Raw genomic sequence first — 26,541 nt, forward strand, 5'->3', positions numbered from 1 at the left:
ACACCATTCCGTTTATATAAAAAAAACTGATTTTATTTAAGGGTTTTGTTAATGTTGCTGTAACCGACTCCTACACAGGTCATCAGGACCTTGTCGCCTCCTTTCCTTTCGTCTTCTGAAGGCTTCTGTACTTCGATCTTGAACATGATCTGGAAGAAATCTCTAATATGTCTGAGGAACTCGATCCTGGAGAGACAGTGAGGGAGAGAGATGAAATGTTGGTTTAATTTGTTAGGAGAGCCGTTGCTCCTTTGTTGGATGAAATATTGTCCAGCTAGCAATACATTATACACCCTGGGAGTTTAAGAACACAGTGTCCTAAGAGTACACCACCCTGTCTACTTCAAGCGACGTAGATTAAGGTCAAAGGTTATTAGTCTTATCTTTTATCCCTCATGCAGTTTTTATTCGATTCTCAAAGCCAGGGTTTCCAATATGTATAAAGGCAAAGCTGATTAACAGAATACAAATATGCCCATTTTAAAGCTGGATTCCATTGGTCTAAAGGAGAAAAAAATAAATCTGCATTACCTGAGTAAGAAGAGGAATGCATTGTGATGGCACTGCCAATCTTCAGTTATCATAGTACTGTACTTGAGAAGGACACAGCACCGGTACCATGATAACTGAAAATGGACAGTTCATTGTTCATTCCTCATTCACGATGTCGTCTGAAACTCAATTTGACATTCTTATAACATATTTATTCTTAAAAGACATGGTATGCCTACCAGAAAATAACCAAGTTAATATGCATCTTAAACTGTTAATATATCAGTCCATCACACATACACAAAGCACACTCTATAAACTGACAGACCATGTTAAGGCACAGCTGGACAGGTCCCATGATGATGCATTCCCTCAAAAGGACGTGAGAAATGGGAGGAAATTTAACCTGTAATTCATCTTCAACTGAATTTTACTTTGGGATTGTCTGCTAGGTGCATTTAAAATAAACAAATCCTTTACTTTATGTAACAAAATACATAAACAGCAGTTCCCTTGAACTAGTTTACTGTGAACTGCAGGGTCCGGTGTGCGCTTGCAGCAAGAAAGAAAAAGTTAGGTTGCATGGGCCTTCAATTTAGTTAAAGTAGTTGAAAATGTTTTTAATTCCAGTATTTTATAAGTGGAAAAACAAACCACAAGGCTAATGTTTAACAGCGGATGAGTGCATTTATTGCCTCTGTTATTTATTGTGCTCGACAGTTGGATGAGAACTTTGGAATACCTTGCAAAAGATGGGATAAGTAGAAGAAAGTGCATCTTTGTAGTGACTTATAAACAGGCTATGGCAGGGAGCTCAGTGTGTGTGTGTGTGTGTGTGTGCGCATGTGTTATTGAGTGACGGTGGCTTACGTGTATGGGGAGAGGGGTCCGAGCAGAACCTTCGATACGTCCTGTTGGCCAAGGGTCATCAACAGCAGCGCCAGGCTTTGATTGGAGGAATCCACACAGCCACCCTAATACAGAGAGCGAGGAGGGGCAATGCGTTTCAGCAACAAAAACAACATGGAAACACGTCATAGAGGTGGAGATGTTTGAAGGACTCGGTAACCCCTGGATAGGATATTGATTATCTCAGGTTCAATACCCAACAATATTTGCAAAACATAGTGAGCTTCCAGTAGTGGTTATATGTTTTTTTTCAGCTCTGGAAACGCATATAGGGTGATAATAACCTTAAACATACAGAAAAAGAAATGATGAATCAGATTTGGTTGTGATTCAAATTAAAGACAAACCTATAACGAGAGCTACAACTCCAAAACAGTTTGGAGCACATTTATTTCAAGTATGGTTGTCAGGTTGGCAATTATTTTTACCTTTACCTTTTCAAAAGTTGTGTATTTTAATCTCTTCAAAGTACATTTAGTTTTAAAAATAAATGAGTTTCCTTGGTGTCAGTGAACCAACAGACAGGTTAGTTGTACTTCTCCACAACAACTTGCTCTTGTTTTTCCCTAAATGTCACAGGGTTTTCCTCCCCTCCCCCCTTTTCTTTGACATATGACATATTTAGAGGACAGACGATCCACTCTCCGTATCCAAGTGATCACATGCCATCGTGATAACTCACCAACAGCTATATCCACCAGTGTGTATGAAGGACCTATGCAACTCTGGAAACACCCCAAATAAGCATTTAAATAAATAACTCAACATTAAAATGGCCATCTGTTCTGTGACTCTGTATAGCACATCTATTCTATCCAAGGAAGCATGATCCCAAGTCACGCAGTATTATTGCATCGTGACAGATTGTCAGCAGGAATATGATTCAATTACATAATCATAAAATTGAAGACACGGCAAAACTATGGTGACATTGTTTTTTTTGGCCGATGAGGGCAGAGATTTTGCCAACTGCATTCCTGCCACAAGTGATTGATTGAACGTAGGTATGCCATGAAAACTAATTAAAATACTTCATGACTTGCTACCTTATTGAGAACTACATCGCAATTCACCATATGACTCCATTGACAAGCCATCAGACTAGCATTGTGACATGAATTTTACCGTATAACGCACAAAGCTAATACAGCGTAATAGCCGTTAATTTTTGATCAAATAGAATTTTTGCAAATAAATCATACTGCCTGGATTAGGGCTGTCCAAGTTAACGCGTTATTAACGCGCGTGCCTTCTGTGACCCTCGGCCCGCTCTGTAGTTTAAGAAAATATCAGGAAACCATGGTAACGTTGTGGATCACAGCAGAAACACATTACAAATGGAAAACGAAAAGTCACTTTTCAACGGAAAGTTGAGCTATAAAAGCCCTGCCGGGTGGTTTTCTCGAAAAGACGAGATAATATGTACGTGCTGCAAAGTGAATTAAGTTTCCTCCGGAGTACGCCGAGTTTGAAATATCACTCGCTGACCAAGCATAGCGCTGATGCACAGAGACCCCACAGAGGACAACATAATAGTTAAATGGTGGTAACTTCGTCACGGATTGTTGCAATAACAATGATGTTTCCTGTCTTGAATAAACATAATTACATTATTTATAACATAACTTACAATAAATAAACATTGTTTATTTATTATGAACATAATAGCTATGGACAATCATTTGATTAAATACTTTAATCGACTGACAGCCCTAGTCTGGATACAAGAGAGCATTTTCCATAGTCCTTAGTATTTACAAGACATTCTAACAATCACAATTCATTTGCCTCCAGTAAAAAGCTCAATAAAAAGATTTCTTAAATGTTGCTATTTCACAGCATCTGGTTGCACAATGTCCCTTTTCTACACAACATAATAGAAAATAATACATTTGAAGATAAGCTATATCCAACCCCTGAAAGCAACTATAATGTGAAAATGTTTTGCCTGTAGGACCTTACCTTTTTGGGTTGCCTCAAATCAGTTCAAAAGAAGAAGAGTAACACACTACTTTAATTTCTAGGTAGTTTCTGGCCCTGCCTCTACAAACAGTTAATATTTCCCAAGAGGCCAGCAGCCACCAACAGACGCCAGGATCTGACGGAAAAGTCCCTTGAATCCTTCCACTGAATGATATCCCCTTTTCAAACAAGCAAACTAAGAAACGTGGTTGTAGACAAACTCAAGCTAGTCAATAAGCCAAATTCCAAGCAATTACTTGACCTTAACCTGTAAAAAAAACCTCACAAACATGCAAGTCAAAAGGGTGAAATAAAAAACTATTTCAGCACCATTCTTAATTAGGTAGAAAAACAGCAACCTGAAATGTTATGAACGGGTTGAGAAGATTAAACAGAAATACTTTTATATTTTAGAAACACTCACATCCTGTCCAGTGTTGATGTTGCTTCCAAAAACTGAATGTCCATCGTGTGGCATTGGTTTACTACAAGAAACTGTACTGATTAACCATTAAACAAACAGACGCACACGATAGAGAGCTTCCATGCCCTTTAATGTCAATCCAGCTTATTTCTTTCTCAGTTTTCAAAAATTAACTATTCCAGCACAAATGTCTGACATCCATTTTACTTTGGTGTCATCATTTCTATTCTCAGCTGTAGAACTCGCTCTGCCGCCAGGCTAAAGTTAGGTATTCAAATCAGTTATTCAAATGGTGTTCAGCTTCTGTTTTATCAAAAAAGGAAAGAAGTGGTTCGTTTTTTGTAGAGTTTCTTTAGTCCAAAGCCCTCTGAGGCTGCTAAAGAAAAACGCAAGCTACCCCCTCTGTTGCTTGGAGTCAAGAGGATGCATCCAACAATTTTCCTTAATCAGCCCTACCCTGACCAGCTAACTGGACTCACATGGCTCCTCTGAGAGAGCCCTTAGAGGCAGAGCCTTGTGGAGGCAAAGTGAAGTCACACAAACACTGGATCCAATTTCACATACTCTGAAGAATGGGCTCTTATTCCCGACTATGTGAAATTCTTTAAGCGAAGTTAGTTTTTTGGCATAAAGAATTATGCAAATTATTGTATGCCATTACTGCACGTCACACTACAGCACCGAAATATAGGGATAAGTTAAAATGTGACTGTGGGGGGATTTTTCCTGAGGCCTCAAGCATATTAACAAATTGCTTATCAAGAAATCCATATCCATCGAGAAATGACTGACGATAGGACCACACGTTATTCATCTGACACGTCAGCTAACCCGCTTTAACCTTGACCTTTGACCTCTGCCCAAACATATGTGTGACTCGAGTGTGACTATTTCATCATAGATATTAACAGTGTTAAAAGCAGTTATTGTAGGTATTTATTTAATTGACAATTTCTTCAACAATGACATGTAGCTTTTAATTTCAAATCGCCATTTTTCACAACACATGGGTTGTCGCCAATTGCAAGCGAGCCTCTGATGGATAAGAAAAAATCTTTAAAAGTAATAAAGTATGAAAATATGTCATGGAAAAGAAAGTATCAAAAAAATAAATGAGACTCGACTAGTCGGGACAGGATCTAAGTCAAGGACGAGGACTTCCACTGACATACTTGGCCAATAGATCCATATGAATGGAAATGAGAAATATTATGATTTGATTTAAATGAAAATACGCTTTCGTTATAGTATAGTTGCTTTCTTGATTGTGGCTCTTCCTACAGGCAGTTTCTCAGAACACCAGACTGGGGTCATACTGGAGAATGCGTGTAAATTAGAGAACATAGTGTCGGTAGCGCCTGCTCTGACTTATAACTAATACTGTGTCCTGACCTCGTATGTCAGGTATTCCCCAAGAATTTCCAAATCACTCGAGGCTGAAAACAGATTTCTCAGCTGCTGTGTGCAGGGAATTTCAAACATAATAGCCAAAAGTATTGAACAAGGTTACTGAAATTTATTTAATACTTCGTACAAAAGCCTTTGTTGGTAGACGCCTCCTGTATGGAGAAACTAGTCGCATGCATTGTTCAGGTGTGATTTTGGCCCATTCTTCCACACTAACAGTCTTCAAGTCTTGAAGGTTCCGTGGGCCTCTTCTGTGAACTCTGATCTTTAGTTCTTTCCATAGACTTTCTATTGGATTCAAGTCAGGTGATTGGCTGGGCCATTCTAGCAGCTTTATTTTCTTTCTCTGAAACCAATTGAGAGTTTCCTTGGCTGTGTGTTTGGAATCGTTGTCTTGCTGAAATGTCCACCCTCGTTTCATCTTCATCATCCTGGTAGATGGCAGCAGAGTTTTATCAAGAATGTCTCTGTACACTTTTCCATTCATCCTTCCTTCAATTATACGAAGTTTCCCAGTTCCGTATGCTGAAAAACAGCCCCACACCATGATGTTCCCACCTCCAAACTTCACTGTTGGTATGGTGTTTCTGGGGTGATGTGCAGTGCCGTTGGACCTCCAAACATGCTGTGTATTATGTTATCCAACGAAGTTCAATTTTGGACTCATCTGACCAGGCTATATATTCTCCCAGTATTTTACAGGCTTGTCTAAATGTTGTGTAGCAAACTTTAAATGGTGCATGGTGAGCGTGCATACAGGCCATGGCGGTTATGTGCATTACTTATTGTTTTCTTTGAAACAATTGTACCTGCTAATTCCAGGTCTTTCTGAAGGTCTCCACATGTGTCCTTGGCTCTTGGACAACTCTTCTGATAATTCTTTTCACTCCTCTGTCAGAAATCTTATGAGGAGCACCTGGTTGTGGCTGGTTTATGGTGAAATGATGTTCTTTCCACTTCCGGACTATGGCCCCAACAGTGCTCACTGGAACATTAAGAGGTTTAGAAATCCTTCTGTAATGCCATCAGTATGTTTTGCAACAATACGGTTGCGAAGGTCTTGAGAGAGCTCTTTGCTTTTACCCCTCATGAGATCTTTCTTGTGTGACACCTTGGCAATGATAGACCTTTTTATAGGCCATCAGTTGGGACTGAACCAGCTGATATTAATTTGCACTGAAAAGGGGCAGGATTGCTTTCTAATTACTGATCGATTTCATCTGCTGTCTTGGCTTTCCATGCCTTTTCGCACCTCGCTTTCTTCACGTGTTCAATACTTTTCCCCTGTGTCATTCCATTTGAATACACATACCTTAATTTATGGACATCTATGGTTTGATTTCTTTGCATGTGTGGATTGCATGGGTTGTTACCGACATCTGATGAAAATGTCATGTCAATAGCACTTTTAGAAATATATTTACTGAGAAAAATGGTGACGTGTTCAACACTTACCCACTGTATGTACTTCATAGTGAAAAAACACAACAGTGCAGGAAATGCGGATAACTATTTACACGTGTATTTTGTAAATTAAAAGTGACTACTCCACACCCAAAGTTATAAATAATATAGTCCCTCAAATTAGAGTTGGATGCAATGTGTAATCCATTATCAGACTTGAGTACAGGCAGGCAACCATCATTGTCTGCTTCAACTATGCAAATTAAAACAGCACAGGCTTGGTATTTTGAATGGCAGTTACTTTGTGGATCACTTCCTTTTTAGAGAGAATGTCTGCTTGAGTGTCTACGCCTGTTCACAATTAAATCAATATTTGATACCCTGTTCAGAGCAGCCTGAGCCTGAAAGTAAGAACCAAAGGATGATTCAAAATAAATCAGATTCTAGGCTAACAACTTAAATCTGAATTTATTTTCTTGAGGTACTTACCCGATACACCTCTTCCAAAAGGAGCTTGGCACAGTTCATGCCAAGGTCCTCTGGAAGCATGGGGTCTCCTTGCCCCTGCGGCGTGGAGGACATCTCAGCACTGAGGAAGGAGCCGTTCAGCGTCTCTGCCACCAGGGTCAGACCAAAACCTGGAGATCTGCAATTGACCGAAATGAATTACTATGTGTGTCTTTTAATAAAGCTGAGCAGGATTGTTTGACTAAAATTGAATGCCCCCGTAATTCCACTCAGGCTGAGATACTCACTTGCCAGAGTTTGCTCCCTTCATGTGGTCGGTGTAGATGTAGATGTCAGGAATGAACTTGTTTAGGACGCTCCTGGCTGTGTCCACTATCCTGTTGGCCATCTGAGGAGAAACTCTAACTGAATATCTGGGTTTAGGCTGTCAAGGACCTTTCAGATCATCAGACCACCAATTGAATTCAATGGAAAAATGTGTACAAGCTCAAACTGAAGAGATATTGATTTGTAAATTAATCAAAAGAGACTTATTCAACAACCCTTCAGAAATCGACTCATTGTTTCCTCTTTATTTTTTCATGCAAATATGCAGAAAATGATCTTGTTCGTGCTTCTCCAATGTGAGGATATGCTGGATTTGAGTGTGTTCACATCTGGAGCTTTCACATCAAGCTATGGGATGTTATGATTGTGAGAAATGGTAACTATTTATCAAGAAAAATATCAGTAAATTACAAAATACAATAGGACTGCACACTGTGATGACAAGGATACGCCACTCCTCTGATCCTCTTGATCTTTCCTGGGTCGGTCAGTTGAACCGGCCTCATCGTCCTGCGGGTTGGACATGTGAAAACTACCTCTCCTCCCCCGCCAGGCGCCATACCCCTCTTCACCACCTGAGGGAGCATCAACAGAGGGAGAGTCAGAGAGCGAAGGATAGACGGACCTGTTTTCAAGCGGCAGTACTACATTTTCTACGTGAACCTCCGACATCAAATGTTACAGCATGCTTATCAGCAGATCACTATTGTGTGCTCACTTTGAGATCAAAGCCCTCTCCATCAATGCCAAACTGCTTCATCAGAGGGAGGGCTGTGGACTTCAGCACATCCACCTGCAGGAGACAGAGGGTTTACAACCATTAAGTTGGAACAGACAGGCCCCAGGCAAACTTGCACTGTTGTTGAGGAGGCAAATCAAATATTGATCATTTTAAAAAAGTGCTGTTATCTGAATTTCTAGTTTATATGCAGTTGTTTCTTGCTGTGGACAGTTGCAAATCTGTTTGAGGTAGCCATGTTGCTAACAATTCGAACAAGAATGCTGATCCCTCTGTCGGTATTCTTCTGTTGACACTTTAAAATATGCTTCTGCGTCTTCAAAGGGTTCAAATGTCTACCATTTCCCCAAAACGGCAACAACATGTTTCCATGACAACACTTTTCTCTAATGTCTGCCAAGCTTCATCTCAGTGCTGGTTTGTTGACAAAATACATGTCAAAACAATGCAGTGCAGGGCAAAATAAGGATGATGCATTGGGGCCTGCTATAACAACACGTCAAACGTGCAAACACACTAGGGAGCCATGGTTTAAAAATGGGGGTTACAACCAGGAAAACAGACAACTGTTACAAAAGTATTGAACCACAATCTGTAGAAATAGAAAATTGATTAAAAATGGACTGTTCCTTAAATATGATGTTTTGCTCACTAACTCAACTCAGAAATAAAATTTGCATTCTATAAAAAAATATATACATAACTGATCTGACATAATGACACGCCCATGTGGATTTGGCAGGTGTGGACTGTACCCAGAAATTCAATGCACAAATTGGTTGATGTTAGTAGTTTTGTTATTAGCTAGGTGAGCTGGAGTGTCCTCACCGTCGGGTCAATGTGGTCGTTGGTGACCCCCTTAAGCGTGGCCTTCAGAGAGGTCTTCATGAATGGAGCCAGCATGAGCAGAGCCTCCAGATAGTAGCCGATCGAGCGCTGTGTGTTGCAGTCATGTTCTACTGAGCCACCAAACAACAAGCCAGGCTGGTAGAATAACACAGTACCTTGTGAGGAAAGACATATTGAAATCAGTGAGTCTGTATGTAGAGGGTGGTACTTTGCAGTCTTTTGATAAATAAGACTCTGAACTTAACAACAATTCAATTTAAGACCAAAGGCACACAGGAAGACCAAAACTAACATGTGAAGTAGGTTACAAAACATTGAATAACTTCTCAAAGCATACCTTTTAGGCATAGCCAGGGTGTTTATTCACAGGTGTTGAACAATGCTGATATCTCTACAATTATCTGGCAGTAAACAGTATTTAGATCAAACACATAGATCTTCACAAAGGTAAACAATACAGTCACATCTTAATAATAACACTCACCTGTCTGGTTAATCTCTATTCTGGAACCATTGGTCACTTTGTCTAGCAGTCTTATAAAGCTGGCCTCAAAATCTGTAAAAGACAAGCAAGAAGGACACTCATATATCTTAACCATGTTTTCTGTGGATGGACGCCATGTTTTAATGAAGTAAAGCCAAATCTACTAAACATTATTAAAACAGTATGATGGGACAACATAATGCCTTCTTTTCGTATTTTGCATACAGTAACAAAACATCTAGAGTCAAACAATTGGTTTTAAGTATTGTTGCATCTACTGTGGGAACTTTTAAAGATTCTCACTTCCATACAGCTAAGTCCCTCTAATAATATATCATAATGTTAAGGAGAACTCTGCCTTCAAAGACTAGTTCGAACTCTTGAAAGGCACACCAGCGACATAACTCTAAACAGTAAGGTAAGATTATTTTAATTTCACATTTGCACTACTGTACTATCGTTTCCCCTCCTATGACTTGCAGTGTTAAACACACTCCCAACTGCGTAACAGCTAGCATGTTAGCCGCCGAGCTAACTGCGACGCCACATGCAATGTGGAGCTGAAACTCACCGCGGAGCCCCGGGTTGTCATCTTTGGACCTTATGTTCTTTATTCTAACACGCTTTCCACTGAGTGTGGATAACACAAGCCGCTGTCTGAAGAAATTGCAACCATCGTAATCGAGACCGTGGCTGGCCATGTTATTGTTGTTTCTGCCTGGAGTCAGTGGGAATCCACGTGTGTTTGTCCAGGAAAACGCTAGTGGGAGGCGAGCATACGGCAAACCACGAGGGTCAAAAAGGAGTTTACCTGGTGGTTACAGTTAGTCAATGCTTTATAATAGTTATTACATCATTTATTAAATGTGTTACATTAATTATTTATTGATGCAGAAAAAGTAGTCCACACATGTTTTACTTCAATTGATTATTGTAATTACTTATTTTCAGGATGTCTAATCATCTTACAATTCTCCAGTTGATCCAGAAACTGGAAGCACTGGCTTCCTTAATCCAGAATATAGTTTAAAATATTTATTCTCAACAACAAATATTTTAATGGTACGGCACCATTGTAGCCTTAAGAGATCTTTGGTACCATTTTAGAGCACCAAACCTCCAGAATGCAGGGTTTTTAGAGTCTCTAAAAATAGAACAGGAGCCAGGACTTTCAGTGAACTAGGACTTCATGTTTGTTGTATACATTGCTTTTGAGCTTTTCAAATAAAGATTATTTTTAAAGTCTTTCAAATAGGTTTCACTCATCTTGTCATAGACTGTGCTTTTGGGTGTTGGTAATACTTGGTCTGTGTTTTTTTCAAAGCTAATGGCACCCTGTCACTGTGGATTTCAGCCTGTGTACTCAACCATCTCATCAGTCCCTGGAAGCACCACACTTTTGCTACTTTTTTCACAATCGCATGGCGGTGAAACAAATATCCTTTTAACTCCTAAAATGCTTTGCATTGACAGTTTGGCAAACTAAGTTGCAATAAAGGTCTTTATCTTGTTAACCACTTCATTCAAGGACAGTGTCTCTCTGGATTCACTTCTCTTGTTTGATTCTTGGATAGCATCTTTCTCTTACAGACTCTTTCCTTTTTCCACTAAGTTATTAGCTTGGCTTTGTCATCTGCAACTATTTAAATCTCCAAGCAGGTGTCAGATTGCAGCGCCTCATAGTCAGAGTCGGTCATATTATCCACAAGAGGTATTGTGATTTCAGTGACCTCTTTCTTTAAGATTTCGTGGATAACTAAACCTGTTGCAATAACAAAGCCATCCACTGATCCTCCTGAGACCTTCTCAGGGGTTTTGATTCCACAAATGTGGCTGCTGACTGGCAGCTGTATATGACGGTTTCCCAAATTGTTCTCAGCCTAATTGATTGAAGTGTGCCCAAAGCCTTTGTGTTGCCCATTAATGATTTTAACATATGGCAGGTATGACTGTCCATGACATTTAGTCGTTCAGAATTTACCAAACACACAAATAAACAAAGTGCATGAAAATAAAGATCTAAATGTAGCCTATATTTTGGATGTTTTTCCACTTATCTGAAATTAGACTTGTTTGGGTGCATCGCCGAGTTTGACCACCAGACAGTGCCATAACCTTGCTTAAAATACCGTAGGAGTGGCTTGAGAGCCATTTTTTTGTTCTTAAAGGCAGACTATGCGATCAAAATGTAAACAAATTGATTACCAACAACATGTGTAAGGATTGTCTCTTTTATCTGTCTTTAGTAGGCTACATGGGCACCTGTTGGCATCGGAGGAAGCAAATGACAGTGAATTGTAACTTGATTTGAATACACAGACTAAGATTGATTCTAACTCTTATTAGGTTATTCAGATCAGTAATTTTAGCGAGTGTTTGTAATGTTATTTACATCGCTAATGACTGCAAACAGTTAAAAAATAAACCAGTCTCTGTGTCTCAGAAGATGAACAGAGTGCAGATTGTTGTTAACCCAGCCTGCATGCCATCTGCAGGTCTGTCTACTGAGGGGATCGAGGCTCGGAAGGGATTAATCACCGCAACCTAGCCAACAAGCTTTATTCCCCTCTGTAGATAATGACATAACCGTGTTATACAAAAAAATCTCCAGTGAACCGCAAGCAGTGACGAGGAAATGTATCAACCATCCGAAGACACAGGATTATTTCGCTCGTAGTGCGTCGACTCGTCAGGGGAGAGGATCCTTATCTGCCCCCGCAACCACTGAGCTGGTCTCCTCTTCTTCTTCCCTGTGCATGTGTGTTTCTGCGGGAACATACAAGTCAAGGTCCAGTGAGAGTCTAAAAGACGCGCCCACTCCTTGTTGCGCACTTATTGTTAAAGAAAGTAGGTTATACCTGCTGTGCATCCAGAGAGGGTTTTTTCCATGGGAAGAATACAGCTTCACTGCTGCTAAACAACTCAGTATATCGTTCAGAGATGGTTCTCCAAAGGATTTTTCGTGCTGTTATTATGGGACCACCGGGGTCGGGGAAAGGAACCGTGTCTGCACGCATTACCAAAACTTTTGTGCTAAGCCACATTTCTAGTGGGGACATTTTGAGAGCCAACATCAACGCCAAAACTGGTAAGATAGCGATGTCCAAACTCAAACATATACACCAAAGCAGTATATAACAGTCCTTTATTTGTTTTTAATTGTCTTGTTATTCATATTTGTTCTAGTTTTCCCACATTAACTTGAATATTATACACCATTTTTGTCATTTTTTCTGTTCTCCTTGAGTGGTCTTATTTTATGATGTCTGAAACACGTTGTGGATTTTGAGATTCTGTATAATAATAAAAATGATTAATTCAAACAACTAGAAATAAAGAAACTGCAGTTTTTGATTATTTTAGCTGTAATGATACCTGTTACACAAAAAGACACTTTTTGTATTTCACTGCTACTCAATGTACTACATGCTCAAAACCTGTATATTAATACACACAAACTAGGCCATGACAGTATGTGAGAAATATCCCCACTAAAGGCGTTTTCTAGTTTGCTGTGATAAAGGAGCCACTCCTATACCAGTAAGATGTCCTATCATATTGTGGGTTTGAATAGAGTCTGTGTTCTTCCCAAGGTCAAACTGGTTGGCAGGTTACAGCATGCTGATTTATGTTTCTACTAGAAACACTTAAAGTCAGCATTACCTGAGGCCCCATGCTCCGCTATATCACCTTGGATTCAGATAAAGAGGGTGTAAAGATAAGGCTGCACCTTTGTTCCTTTAGACGAGCAGTACAGACAAAGAGCTTTGTTTTATGACAGATGAACCTGCAGCAATGCAAGCAACAAACATGTAGCTACATTTATCTATGCAGGCTGTTTTTACTGTGTTTTAATAATGTTCAGACACAGGCATTTCAAAGCTCCTCAGTTTGACGAAATCCTTGTGTTGTTAGCATATTTGCAGCTTCACTGCAGCAGCTGGCATTCACACAGTTCTTCGTATTGACTTTCCCAGCTCAAATCTCTCCCAAACAGTCCTTGGATCTAAACTAGCGACCTTCAACTTACTGAACACTCACTTTTTTCGGACTGAACATGCAAAATGGCGAATTTTGGTGTGAGGATTGCAAATCAAATAAACAATACGGTTTACAGAGACTAATACATTCACCTCAGAAAACTTCTTTTGGTTGTCATTTATACTGACTGTTCCTAGCTAAACTGGTAATCCTGCACGTATCATTTGCTTTGGAAACACCATGTATTTGGTTCATCTTGCATGCCCAAAGCATATGGTGTGCCATTTAAATGTCATCATTCAGTACCTAAATATTGATTTTTCTGCTAGTTATTGCTGTATGTATTTAAAAGTCTTGTTTACCATTTAGCTTTATGGCTACATCCTATGGCTACACCAGAGCAGTATGTGAGCTCCTTCAGCTAATTTCCTCAAGACTTGTCAGGAAGTTCCTTTTTTTTCAGCTAGACTCATATCAATTAAAGGGGAAGTGAAAGGAGGAAAATAAACTGTCATGCCCTGACCACCTAAACCCAGATTATCTTGTCAAATTTCCTGTTTAGTAACTTTACCCAAGACATGTTTTTGCTTGTGAAATGTATGTCAAATGTAAATGAAATGTAAGGTAAATGTATATCAATAGATGCTTAAGGTAAACAGGTACAGACCATACTGTGGTTTGAGCAGAATTTAAAAAGTCAAAACTCAATGAGCTATTTAACAAACAGCATCCTCTCTCTCTGTTGTTCTATTTGTCAGAGCTGGGTCTGTTGATGAAGTGCTGTATTGATCAAGGTCAGCTGGTACCCGATGACGTCATGTCCCGTATCATCCTGCGTGACCTGAGAGCAATGGACCACAGCAGCTGGCTGCTCGATGGTAAGAGCATTATATTAGCTAGGTATCGATTTCTAATAAAATCATATTGCCAGCCGTTTGTTATAGAATTGTGACATAATACATGCACATCTCAATTCCTATTCTAGATTTTTTTTTTTTTTCGCTATTGTTTTTCTCACCCTTTCATCACTGTAACTTTTGTCCATCTGCCTTTCTGCCAGGTTTCCCTCGTACAGTATTCCAGGCCGAGGCTCTGGATGACGCACACAGTGTGGATACAGTCATCAACCTTAATGTACCTTTCAACACAATCAAACAGAGGCTCACTTCACGCTGGACTCACCTTCCCACCGGCAGAGTCTACAACGTGGATTTCAACCCGCCTAAAGTCCCCGTAAATACATCCTCTCTCACTTCTCACATATCCGGTTTTCAGATATTGTCAATATGTTTCCATATGAACATATATGCACAGCTCAAATTAAGTAAGGTTTGGGCACCTGTTTATGTGTGACTGTTGGGGGATTTGCAGCTCACATGCTGTCGGTCACGTGTCCTCTCTGTGGATTTTCAGCACATTCCTGCTAGATTTCCTGAAGTCTGGAGGAGAAAGACATCTACAGTTAATCATTGGCTTTGGTTTTTCTTCACAGCTCTATTTTGAGAGAAAACAATATAACAGAAACAGACAAGTGAAATTTAACCAATAAGGTCAAGGGTCATGGCTTTAAAAATTCTCATTTTTCCATCTTACTTTTAGTTATTTAAGCAGCTTTCCCCGGCCATCAAAGAGCTTGAATGAATTAAGGCATAAATGTAGGTGTTGCAAATGTGAATCATTCATTTCATGCAGATTTTTGGGTCAACACATTCCCTGCTGGTCCCTTACAACTGAGAAGTGCTCTTTAGAGACTGTGCAAGCCCTCTGAGTAAACTAAAGGCACTCTCATATTACTGCAACTGTCTTTGCATGTTTCATAGCAACATCTGCAATAACAACAATCACATGCCAAGTAGGATTTTTACAATCTATGTAAGATTTAGACCCCTTTCACAGCCTTTTAAAACATCACAAATAATAAAATGATTGACAGTCCATTTATCTGCTCCGTATCATGCTCCTGGTATTGTGCATGCTAGCTAAGAATCATGAGTCATTGGGACACTTGAATAGAGCAGAGCCATCGTTAATGTTATTAGCAACACCTGTGCTTTTCCTGCTGAAACGAACCAGTGGTTTTGGCAAATATGTGGCTTTAAAAGATATAAGGTCGGTACACGGCCCGCTGCTGTTTCCGTTTGAAATCGTTATCATGGATGTTACAAATGGCTATTCTGGCATATATTTAAACTCTACATGTAAACAAAAGCAACATAGAGCTCGGACACTGAATGTATTTGAACATAATTCAGCTTTTCCAATCATCAGCCTGGTCTCTTTTCTTGGTCAGCCAGTTCAGAGCCAACATCTATGTTTCTTCAGCAGTGTTTACATTCTAGTCCCTTTGCTGTGTCTGGTCTTGACAAATCCTGCAGTACATGGACGCTACAATAGTGACTCAAGCTTTAATAAGCAACTCTGTCTCGTTTCTCACCACATTTTTCTCATAACAGCAGCAACAACCTGTGCTTGTGTTTTGTTCAGGGTTTGGATGATGAGACAGGGGAGCCTCTGGTCCAGAGGGATGATGACACACCTGATACGGTCACACGGAGACTGAAGGCCTATGAAAACCAGACAGAGCCAGTCTTAGAGTACTACAGGTAATACAAATTCTCAAATACATTCAGACTTTGATTTTATACAACTTATCCTGCAGCCATACACAAAGAACTTAAAGAAGAAACACAGGCAGATGTTTGACTGCATTACAGCGTTGACCTCACACCAAGTGTTAGCCACTTAAATGCATTAATAGAAGGAAAAGGCTACACCCAAATGTTGATGAACTTTGACCTTGGGCCTCTTTCTGCACATTCCTCATGGCTGCATGCATGCCCAACAATTGCTTAAGAACCACATTCCGAGGGGAACAGCTTAGTGTTTAACTGAGTGCTTTTCTCAAATACACAAATATTTTTCTAAAGACTTAGTAAAACTCAGGCAAAATTACAAGCATTAGAGAAATGAGGCTGTGGACCCAGATTGGATGCGCATCATGATTTCTTTTTCTGGAGTAATTAGGCAGGAAAACAGGTTTCTCTGTTCCCTCAAACCTCACATATGTGCTTCGCTTGTATCCCACTTATTTAAACCACAATGTTTCAAAATCTGTTCATCATTTACTGATGGAAGAACAAAAAAGATGCCTGGGCAAAGTAGAGGATATAATGTGTTAACGCTTCATGATGAAAATATAACATTAAGGCTGTATTTTCTGTGTTTTTTCACCCCCCAGGAGTAAAGGTGTGCTAGAGACCTTCACTGGAACAGAAACCGACAAGATTTGGCCGCACGTCGAGGCTTTCCTCCACAAAAAACTCTTCTCCATCAAACAGAAAGTCGCATAGAAAGCCTGATCAGAGAAGCACAAGAAGGGGTAAAGTTTACCAGGAGAAACCACTCTGTACTCACATCGTCCAAGCAGGTGCCTCTTTCTGTAAAACAAGAACTATCTGGTTAATAATGCATTCTGAATGTACAAAGTGAGGAGCTTTCTATCACTCATACAGTATGTCAGGAAGTCTTAGCCAGACAAGAGATGTACCTGTACTCCACTTTTGCACTGTTTCCACCATGTTGTTGACACTAGTTAAAAGAACTCATAACAAACGAAAATTGGTTGTAAGAATGTATAGTCTCTTTATATAAAAATGTGCCTTTATAAAGCCAGGAGACATTAAGGAATCAGATATTGAGATCTTTAACATTAGCAAATCATTGTTGCTCTATAAGAAGTTTTAGTGTTTAGGTTTTCTAAATGCAATCCTTAATTATTTTCTTAGTTGATGAAAAGAATGGGCCACACACAAGATATTTAAGGTATATAAGAGACATTTCAGTTACCGGTAGTTTTTTTCACTTTGAAAGCAATATTGCATGGGCATTTTGCCCTGGCATAACTGGATCTGTGTTTTATCCAGAGGGAAATACTAAAGGGAACTGTGCCAAGTTTAACAAATTACTGTAAATTCACTTTAGCATTTAAGTGCCTCTTTCCACTCGTGGAAATGTTACAGGTATTTCAGTGAATGTAGTTTGTAAATAGGTACCACAGATTTAATAATGTATAAACCAAATGTATTATACTGAATATTTAATTATCATGTAACAGTTTCTTTTGACCACCTTTAGTCTTGAATACACCCCAGTGATTCCATTTGAACCAGACATTCCTCATTACGAAAAGTCAATAAATGTACACAGATATTTGCCATTAAATGTTTCTTAACTGAAGTTTTATTGAAAGTTGTTTTAACATTAAATATTTAAAGCACCCTTCTTGTTCTAACATTCAAGGCTGATCAGCAGCTGTGTCTTGCACTTATGAATGTCACCATTGTAGAGCCACAGGAATGCTCATTTACCCTGCAAACGTACTGTAGACTACTTTATGCAGTGAATGTGTCTTGAATTGTACTGTGTATTTCTTTAACACTTGAATACAATGCTAAAAAGCACATCCCCTTCATAGACCAGTTACAACTGTTTTATGAGTTGCAATAAGAATCACAATAAACCTGACGCTGGTTTACTGATTGTACAAACAAGTACTGAGCAACTTCCCAGTCATTGAGTTAATTAGAATTATTTGACGCGCCTCACACACCGATTCAGTTTTGTTATCCAACAGTCGTGTATGAAAATTGAAGCACAACAAACAGAGGTTTTCTTTTCTTTTTTTTTATTGGTGCCTACATTATCCAGAATGAAACTGAAGACATTATTTCACATGGGTCTGGGTGCCTTATGCTAGTATCGGCTTCAAGCACAGATGAAGTGCGAGCTACAGAAGTCCGCAATTTTTAAAATGTTCACTACTAAGTTGTCTCGACCAACATCTAATAAACGTATCAGATTTACCAAAGAACTGTAGCAGTTGACAACAAAATACAAACATTTAGCACTTTTTGTTTTTATATTTGAGTTAAGAGCAGCAAGAGAAACCAATTCTTACAGTAACCTAGCGTCATTGCTTAGTGTATGACTAGCTAAGTGACAGAAATTCTTATACTGTCAGTCTCACAAATTCTGTGATAATCTTTAAATAATTTAGGATGTTGAAACACCATAGATAATGGCCACAGGTTCAGAACAACAGCTTAAGCCATACAATTATATTGCATAGTTGATATGTCACTGTGACTAAAAAAAGGAAGATAATAAAACACATTTAGGATCACAACAACACATCGTTTAAGCTTCACTGCTTACAATACCTGTTTATGTTTACAGTATTTGATACTTCTCATATGTGCACTGTGCAGAGCCGGCTGTGAGACAAAGAACGAAATGACAGGCGCACTGTAGAAGCCACATCGCATCACACAGAAGCTGCAAGTCAGAATCATGTGTATTGTACTTGAATGTATCCTACGGTACCTTAAGTTCAACAGTCTGCAGCTCAAGTCTCACTGATTGTGTCGGTCAGCATATTTTCACACTTGTCTTGGCTGTCTTAAATAAAAATGAAGAAGGGGAAACTTTATTCAAAGCCTGATAAATCTGGCTAAAGTCATCAAACAGGATACAAAAGGTAAATCAACCTCATCTGAAGCCTGCTTGTAAGACATAAATGAATCAAAAATATATGATGACTGAACACAACAAACAAAAGGAGCAAAATCAAATGGTAGGAGGAAGCATATTATTCACTCAACCTCTTTTTTTCAAATGGAAGAATAATATAAAGTGCGGGAGACATTCAGACTTCCTTTCTGCATACAGATACACACGTCCCATTGAAAAAACATCCCCCTCCACACACACACACACACACACACACACACACACACACACAAACTGCTTTCAGCTCCTTCTCAGGTACACATCCAAGTCCAGTCAGCAGAGCATTGGTCTAAAAGGAGACTGACAGATGTAATTCAGTTTCAGATGTTTCGGGAAGCTGGTGGAGAACATGTGAGCTACTTCACTTCAACCTTTACCTGTCAAATGTGGAGCTTATTTTAATCCAGGTCAAATAAATGCATTAATATAAGGAAAAATATCTTTACACTTTGCCTTACCGTGCCACATTTTGGCTGACTTTCCCCTGTGATTAAATCTGTGTGCTTTGTCAAGTAGTTGGAAATTTCTCTCATGCACTATTGTCTATAGCTCATTATCCATGGTTGCATTATTTTAAGCTGCTTAAATAAATAAGCAACTGACTATTGTCCTAAACAGTGGATTATTATGTCACAGAAGGACAATAAGAGCAGATGCAGCCATGTGAACAACAGTTATTGTCAACATCTGTTGTTGTACAGTATGTGGACTCGAGATTCAATGGATTTAGTAGCCACTATGTGTTTTAGACAAATTGCATGTTACTGAAATCTGACACCTTAAGCCTCTTAAGAAAAAAACCCACTCTAGCGTCATCTTTAAAGAAGCTCCTGAAGCCATAGCATGCTTCATGTACCAGCCATTCAGCGAAGAGGTCAAAGATAAGCATCATTAAACTCTTGATTCACTTCAATCCAGAGAGAGGTGGTGCTGTAAAAGTTGTATCAAAGACACCATCTTAACTCTTTCCTGTTGTCAACTCTGCAGCATACTGCCTAGCCTCTCAAACATATTGCATTATTATCCTCTCCTGTTAATGAGCAAGAGAGACCTTGTGCTGCTTAATACATGCAAGTCTAAACACCGTAAGAGCCAAACCTGCAGGATGAATCTGACCTTTGGAACCAACTATTTTACTCCTTACGGTCATTTCCTTCTAGCCAAACAAGTTGCTGGAGAAAACACAAACCCAGGTTAACGGGAGCGCTTGTGCTCTCTGTATTTGAACATTACATCATTAGAACACAAGCATGTTTTTACCAAATATAAAAGTAGCTTGAACTTTCATTCCAGGCGAAACACCACAGGTGAACTTTGTCATCCAGACCTGTGGAACCTGTGACCTCTCTGTGTTTTACAGTAGCTACATATGGTGGCACATGATCAGTTGGCTGTTTCTATTCAATGTTTAGTATTAACCAGAATAAAAAGCCAGCATCTGTCAGTCATGCTTTTCATGATTCATTTAAGCAGCTTTCACAATATTCCTGTGAAGTCCACTAACCTGAGTCCTACTTCAGGCCTTGGGTTTGATTCCTAACTGCCCTGTGGTTTAGTATTCGTTGTATTGCCAGGTTTTAATGATCAATTGTCAGGTTGTTTTTCTACCATGTAAGGTTTCCCTTTTTTCCCCCAGGAGAAATTAAAAGTGGAACCAGCTTAAAGGATATCAGAACTCCATCTGTACAACCAGGATTATGTCGCATCATTATCCGCGATGAGACACTGCAGGAACTCCCAGAGGCCGACCACAGCCTCGACAACACTGGGGAACAGTTTCTCATCGGCAAAACATGGTTTCCTGCAGTGTGAACGACTAATCAAGTCTCCTTTTATTCCTGCTCTGCTGTGTATAGAGGACTTTAAAACTCCTAAATCGGGAGGCGGTGGAGATGGAGGAAAAGCAGGGGCAGAGCGTACAATCCCTACGAGGTCTCCATCATGCGTATATCGTCCGTTTCTGTAGCGTCGTCCTTTGTCCAACTCCCTGTGCTGGTCCACAGTCCGGCCTCTATATAACGCTTCTTGGGATACTCTGACACCTAGAGGAGGGAGAGAGAGAGAGAGAGTTCATTCAATATCTAAAACAGGACACAGGTTACTTTACTTTCCTAGTTACTTTATTCTTACAGGAAGCTCTGGAGAAGGCATGTTGTACAAAATGAAATGCTCCATAGAGTCATTTTATCCTAACTGGAATTATTGCTTGTTTTCAAAATAAGAGCCCATTGAGTTTCTGTGTCCTTACAGGATTGTCTAGCACAAAATCAGTTTGAATGTGGCTGGGAAAAGACTAATGGAGAGATCCCTGTTGCCAAGTTAGAGGATTATAATGGTTATGCAACTAATCTGAGCTTAAGCTGGAATGATGATCATGAATTCACAAATGTTCCAACTAAAAACACACAAACATGTGCTTTTCTTTAAAAAAAAGAGCAGCTTTTCGTGTCCTTCTCTTTAAACCACCCCTCAGAGACTGCCTGCAAGTTCAAACCGAAGCACAGAGAAGATATGGAAAGAACATAGCACAAATCAAAGGAGAGTCAAGCTTCACTTTCAACAGGCTACATCACATTCCTGAGTAGCCATCTTTCCTGTGTGGGAGAAGGGGGGAGGAAGTGTTTTATTTTTTCCCGAAAGTTTTGGCAGCCTGTCAAGCTGTGGGGCCCACAGAGGGGAGGAGGCCTCATTCCCTCTCCCCAGCTAAAGGTTAGTGAAATTAGCCAGCATGTGGAATATGCTACTTGGAAACTATTTATTCTGAATAGTCAAATAGATAAATCCCTTAGACCTCTGGACCTCTGATCAGAGTGATTATGTGCTCACATTGAAGCTAAAACACCACTGACGTAGGAAAAGAACGATGTCGGAGTGGGGGATTTGCTGCGATACCCTAGCTGCTGATCGGATGATTAGATGGCAAACTGATGAGGATATGATCTATCGGTGGGACACTGTATGCAGACATGCCTTCATATTGAACCGTGAATTCATTTGTATGACCAAGTAATACATTTATAAACATTCCTTTATTTGTCACAGAGCCCAGAGGCTCTCTCAATGCCTATTCAAACCACTTTTTGAGTATACTGTGTTTGTTTGTTTGTTTGTTTGTTTGTTTGTTTGTTTCAACTGACTAGCAAAGCGAACCCCTGTAACATTACATGAATTGCTGAAGTGGACACACTGATGCAAGACGAGATGAAATAGATTGTCTATTCCCTTTCGCACTACTGCTCATTAATCAACTTTCTTTGTAGCAGTTATGGTTTTAAATTAAGGGAGACTGATACTGTCACCCACATCATGAACTGCAATTCTGGATGCTTGTGTTTTACTCCAGGTTTTCTGACTTCTCATGAATTGTCCCTGGTGCAACTTACTGTATGTGAAAATTGTTATTTTTATCTTTTGGCGGGAATAATACCACTGACAAATATCTAAAATCCAGCATAAAGCTGACCAATATGAGCTTTTTAATATCAGAGCATTCATAACTCAGTGGGGCCATCTGCCCGCTGTGTGGAGACACTGCAGCCTGTGAAGAGGGAAAGCACTTACTTTAGGAAAAGAGTCCAGGGCTTCTTTGGGTTCAACTCTGCAGTGTGTGTCACTTGGTTGTGGTTCTACATTATGGAGTGCTTCACATCTGGACTTGACTGCAGATTCTCTCACTCTGTGTTTGAAGGCCTCAAACTCTGTATGGAAGACTTCTAAGTAGACGTCTTGTCCTTCCTACGGAACAACCAAGGCGTCAATATTAGAAAAACATGCCGTGACATAACTTTAAGCAAAACTTTGACACACCCGTCTCATTTTAAATCTGCAGGCCCTTGCTTTTTAACTGTAACCTATCATTCCTGCACCCCGATGGAGACAGTACAATCATGGCTGGAGCTAAGGAGAACTCAAACAAGTATCGTGCACGATAATGATTATAGTCTTTTTCCAAGTGTCCTTAAATGTTACCCATATTGGAGTAAAAATGGGGGCAGGTTTCAGGTTTCTCTGAGTTTTTGTCACATGACTGTTGTTCTCAGCCGAGTCAATCATGGGGTTAGTGCAAATGGTGTATTTTTTCAAGCAAAGTAAATAATAATCTTTATTGATTGGATTTACAATTTCTAGCTATGGTGAAGGGGGGTCATTTTGGCAGTATCCTACATGCTTCTTAACCCCAGGAGAGGACAGTTTTGGGGGGTTGAGGGGATTCATAACTGGTCATGTTGTGTCTTACTTTGGCTTTGTGGAAGAACTGTCTGAAGCAGCCTCTAGGATCCTGCTGGGACGTGGAAGCCATCTCCAGGATGAAGCGCATGACTACAGCTTGGTGCGCCACCTGCTCCATCAGCGCTTCTTTCTGCAGGACAAAACACCGTGTTGATGTCATGTTCAAAATCAGTTCTACCGAGTCATTTCTAGATTCATTTTACCACCATGACAAATTAAATATTTAGATGACACTAATGAAAATGACTCATGCAACTGCAAGATGTAAGTGAACACGCTCAGGCAGCGGTTTCATGTTTACACAGTTTTTGGAGTATTTCACTATATCAGACTGCACACATTACAGGTTTTGATTCTATTAATTAAAAATGAACACCAGTCTGATGTTTTCAGTACATTACCCCCTCTTGCTGTAGTCTCATGCACCACAGAACTAAGTAGTTGGCCGTCTCCTCACAGATGATCTGAGGCATCTCTGCAAGGAATCGTTGACTGTCATCCCATCTGTGCAACATACCTGACACATAGATACAAACGTTTCAGTCCTCTGTCTTTTCATGACCTTACCTCATTGCCTGTGGCTGTCCATGTACATGCAACCCATTCTGTCATGAGCAAACCTAACCTAAATCCTACACGTAGAATGTGCACCAAAAAAATGTATCCATTATAACAACCCTATTCTCTTTCTCAACTTGGGTTTAGTCATAACAGATTTTGACATCCACATGTAAACAGTTTGTTCAACTAATAATATACAAGTCCCAACAAGTATGAGGGCAAGACAATTTTGAAAGAAACTTTTGATTTGACGTCTCACTTACCAAAATGCTTGAGCTCTTGATCAAACTTTTGAAGAAACGTCTTGCACTTTTCCTGGTCCATTTGTTCAGGTTGATGTTGAACATTGATAATACTCTGGAAGACAAAGAACAGAATGACTAACTGTTAATAGTATTAACAAATTGTTAGCAGAAAGTAAGTACACAGTTAAATAAGAACATGTTAATAAACATCAACACAATATAACTGCTCTTTTTAAATATTTGAATCATGATCTTTACAGATTCGAGTCATGATTTGCTTTAAATACTCCATGACAGCTCTAAGTGTCATAATAGCTCACTTGAGATGTGGAAAGACAAACATAACACGGATAGTATACCTTATCAAAAACGTCCCAACTTCTGACGGCTCCGAGCACAGCACTGCGACTGGTCTCGTGACCTCCCAGCATGCTCTCCTTGCGGCGCCACTCCTCCTCAGTGTGCGTGAGTTCGGTGGGACAGGCCAGAGTCCGAGCACGTTCCTGCTCCAGGGACTCTGAGCTGTGGACGCCCAGAGAGCAGAGCTGATCCTGGGCCTCAGCCAGTCTCCAGCTGGACACGATGGAGGCCTTCACACAGCGCTGCTGGCCCTGACACAGCGACGCCATGGCGCAGTCACAACCGTGCGACAACGGTGACTGATGTGAGGGGAACCATACGAAAAAGACATTTGGACTAAGATCTGCTGTCAGAGAGTTGAGTCAAATTGACAGTTAATCCTCATCACCGACACAATTATTACATACAAGGTGCGCTTTGTTCACCTAAACCAAGGCATGGACTTAATTTGCTTCAAAGTAAGGGGATGTATGATATGAAGATAATATGCGTCTCCTCAGCTGCCAATAAACAACATTTTGCTTGTTGAGTTAAAAAGCAATTGAGGAAATGACTTACAACATATTCCAATAACAGTACACTATAGACATTTAAATGTTTTGAGAAGAATAGAGTTAAATGTGCAAATCTAAATCAAAAGTAAATACAGGTTGTGCTTATGCAATAATCCTGTGGTAAAGACAACACCCTAATAATATTCTTCCTCCCCAGGCTTTCTAAATAGTCCAATTACACTTTTTCCATACATGGGCTCATTACGAAATCCATTGGTTCAATATAACCAAAACCATGCTGTGTTTGGTATAGGGTGGGGCGAGAAGGCTAAAAATATCATACTTTCCATTTTGATCATGGCTCCCAAAACAGACAAACCCTATTCTAGTCAACAACAGACGCAGCACACACAGCTGTCACTGTCTGAGTATGTCGAGGACCTGTGGGATTACATTGGGAATGAGAGCTGCTGCTTCATGTGACGATGTGGCCTCTTAATCTCACCATCTCACATATAGATGAGATCTCTCTGGAGCTGATTGTAGCAATGTCCTGACAGGATCATGACAGCGTGAGATCTGCTTTCTATATCGATGTGTTAGAATGTATAGCTACCTTAACATATAGCTAGATCAACTGGGTGTACATGAGGTCAGCAATCTCTGGGATGCAGCCTGGACCCTGGTCACAGTTATTGGCTGTACGCTATATGCTAGCTAGCTGCTAATAAAATGAGAGATAAGGTAGGAAACTGTATACATGAAGAAAAACATGCTCATGCACATGTATTGTTGTCAAGCTATGAAAGTTGGCATAAACCAACTTTACTGATCCCTTAACAGGTTTAGCTAGTTAGCGTGCTTTTAATACCGTTAGGTTACCTCTGCGATGCCAAATAAGGTAGTTCTTTCGTCAACAACAACTCGACCTCTAGCCTGAGGTTATTACCTGTTGGTGAGGATAAACACTGCTGAAGCCGTTGGCTGCTGGAGCTGGGTCACTGCTCGGCTCTTTATCATGAGGGAAAGCGCTGTTCCCAAGCCACTCCATTGCTGCTACGCAACTAGCAGGCTAGCTCTGCTCCGCTAGCTGATGCTAGCTGTTTGGAAGAAGCTCCAACAGTGTGGCTCTTTGCTGTCAGCTGCCTGACTGATTTATATTTGATCTAAATGTCCATCTGATGAGTCAGCTGAGCCGACTGCGTAGTATGAAGCACCACAGCAGGCAGTTTGGGTCCTGAAGTACAACGGTATCTATAAAAACAACAAGCACTAGCTGCCCCCCTTCTCGCGCCAGCGGCTGCGCTTTTCTAGACGTGACGCGCAGACTCCGAACACGTGGTAAACAACTTTGACCACGTGACTCTGTCTGGTCTCTATTTGTTTTTTTAAACTTGATGTTTCATTACTTTTATATAACTTAAAGTACTCATGTTCAATATGACTCATTTTAGACTAAAAGGAAAACAATATTATCAGATTAAATGTTGATGCATTCATATTTGTATCTATTCAAATGTGTTTCGGATAAAGGTGGAGCTAATCTCACATACTTTATAAACATCTGGGTAGCTTTAATACAAATACACCATAATATATTTAGTAATAATAATTTTGATCTGCAAAGTTATTAGTAA

The 26,541-nt window shown here is 39.9% G+C and overlaps 3 protein-coding genes across 4 annotated transcripts; 1 reads left to right on the forward strand and 2 right to left on the reverse strand.

Moving 5' to 3' along the window:
• Positions 1-6: 6 nt before the first annotated feature.
• rcl1 (RNA terminal phosphate cyclase-like 1) lies at positions 7-10,254 on the reverse strand. Its single transcript, XM_063889108.1, has 9 exons — positions 10,037-10,254; positions 9,466-9,537; positions 8,961-9,136; positions 8,112-8,186; positions 7,844-7,968; positions 7,354-7,479; positions 7,088-7,244; positions 1,363-1,466; positions 7-186 (listed from the first exon to the last, which is right to left on the reverse strand). Exons 1-9 carry the CDS (start codon positions 10,164-10,166, stop codon positions 33-35), a joined length of 1,119 nt encoding a protein of 372 aa, XP_063745178.1. The 5' UTR covers positions 10,167-10,254; the 3' UTR covers positions 7-32.
• A 1,430-nt stretch (positions 10,255-11,684) lies between these two features.
• Positions 11,685-17,724, forward strand: ak3 (adenylate kinase 3). Its single transcript, XM_063889076.1, has 5 exons — positions 11,685-12,553; positions 14,205-14,324; positions 14,507-14,679; positions 15,931-16,049; positions 16,685-17,724. The coding sequence occupies exons 1-5, from the start codon at positions 12,406-12,408 to the stop codon at positions 16,794-16,796; spliced, it is 672 nt and encodes a 223-aa protein (XP_063745146.1). The 5' UTR covers positions 11,685-12,405; the 3' UTR covers positions 16,797-17,724.
• Positions 17,725-18,119: 395 nt separating this feature from the next.
• Positions 18,120-26,203, reverse strand: cdc37l1 (cell division cycle 37-like 1). 2 transcript variants are annotated; one of them, XM_063889073.1, is made up of 7 exons: positions 25,854-26,203; positions 24,410-24,709; positions 24,069-24,162; positions 23,646-23,761; positions 23,252-23,374; positions 22,576-22,749; positions 18,120-21,056 (listed from the first exon to the last, which is right to left on the reverse strand). In XM_063889073.1, exons 1-7 carry the CDS (start codon positions 25,953-25,955, stop codon positions 20,940-20,942), a joined length of 1,026 nt encoding a protein of 341 aa, XP_063745143.1. In that variant the 5' UTR covers positions 25,956-26,203; the 3' UTR covers positions 18,120-20,939. The 2 variants fall into 2 exon arrangements, with proteins under 2 accessions (XP_063745143.1, XP_063745145.1); XM_063889075.1 differs by having other exon boundaries at positions 24,410-24,756.
• Between the last annotated feature and the right edge of the window lie 338 nt (positions 26,204-26,541).

This window comes from Eleginops maclovinus, chromosome 8, assembly GCF_036324505.1.
Source record: "Eleginops maclovinus isolate JMC-PN-2008 ecotype Puerto Natales chromosome 8, JC_Emac_rtc_rv5, whole genome shotgun sequence".
Classification (NCBI taxonomy): Eukaryota; Metazoa; Chordata; class Actinopteri; order Perciformes; family Eleginopidae; genus Eleginops; species Eleginops maclovinus.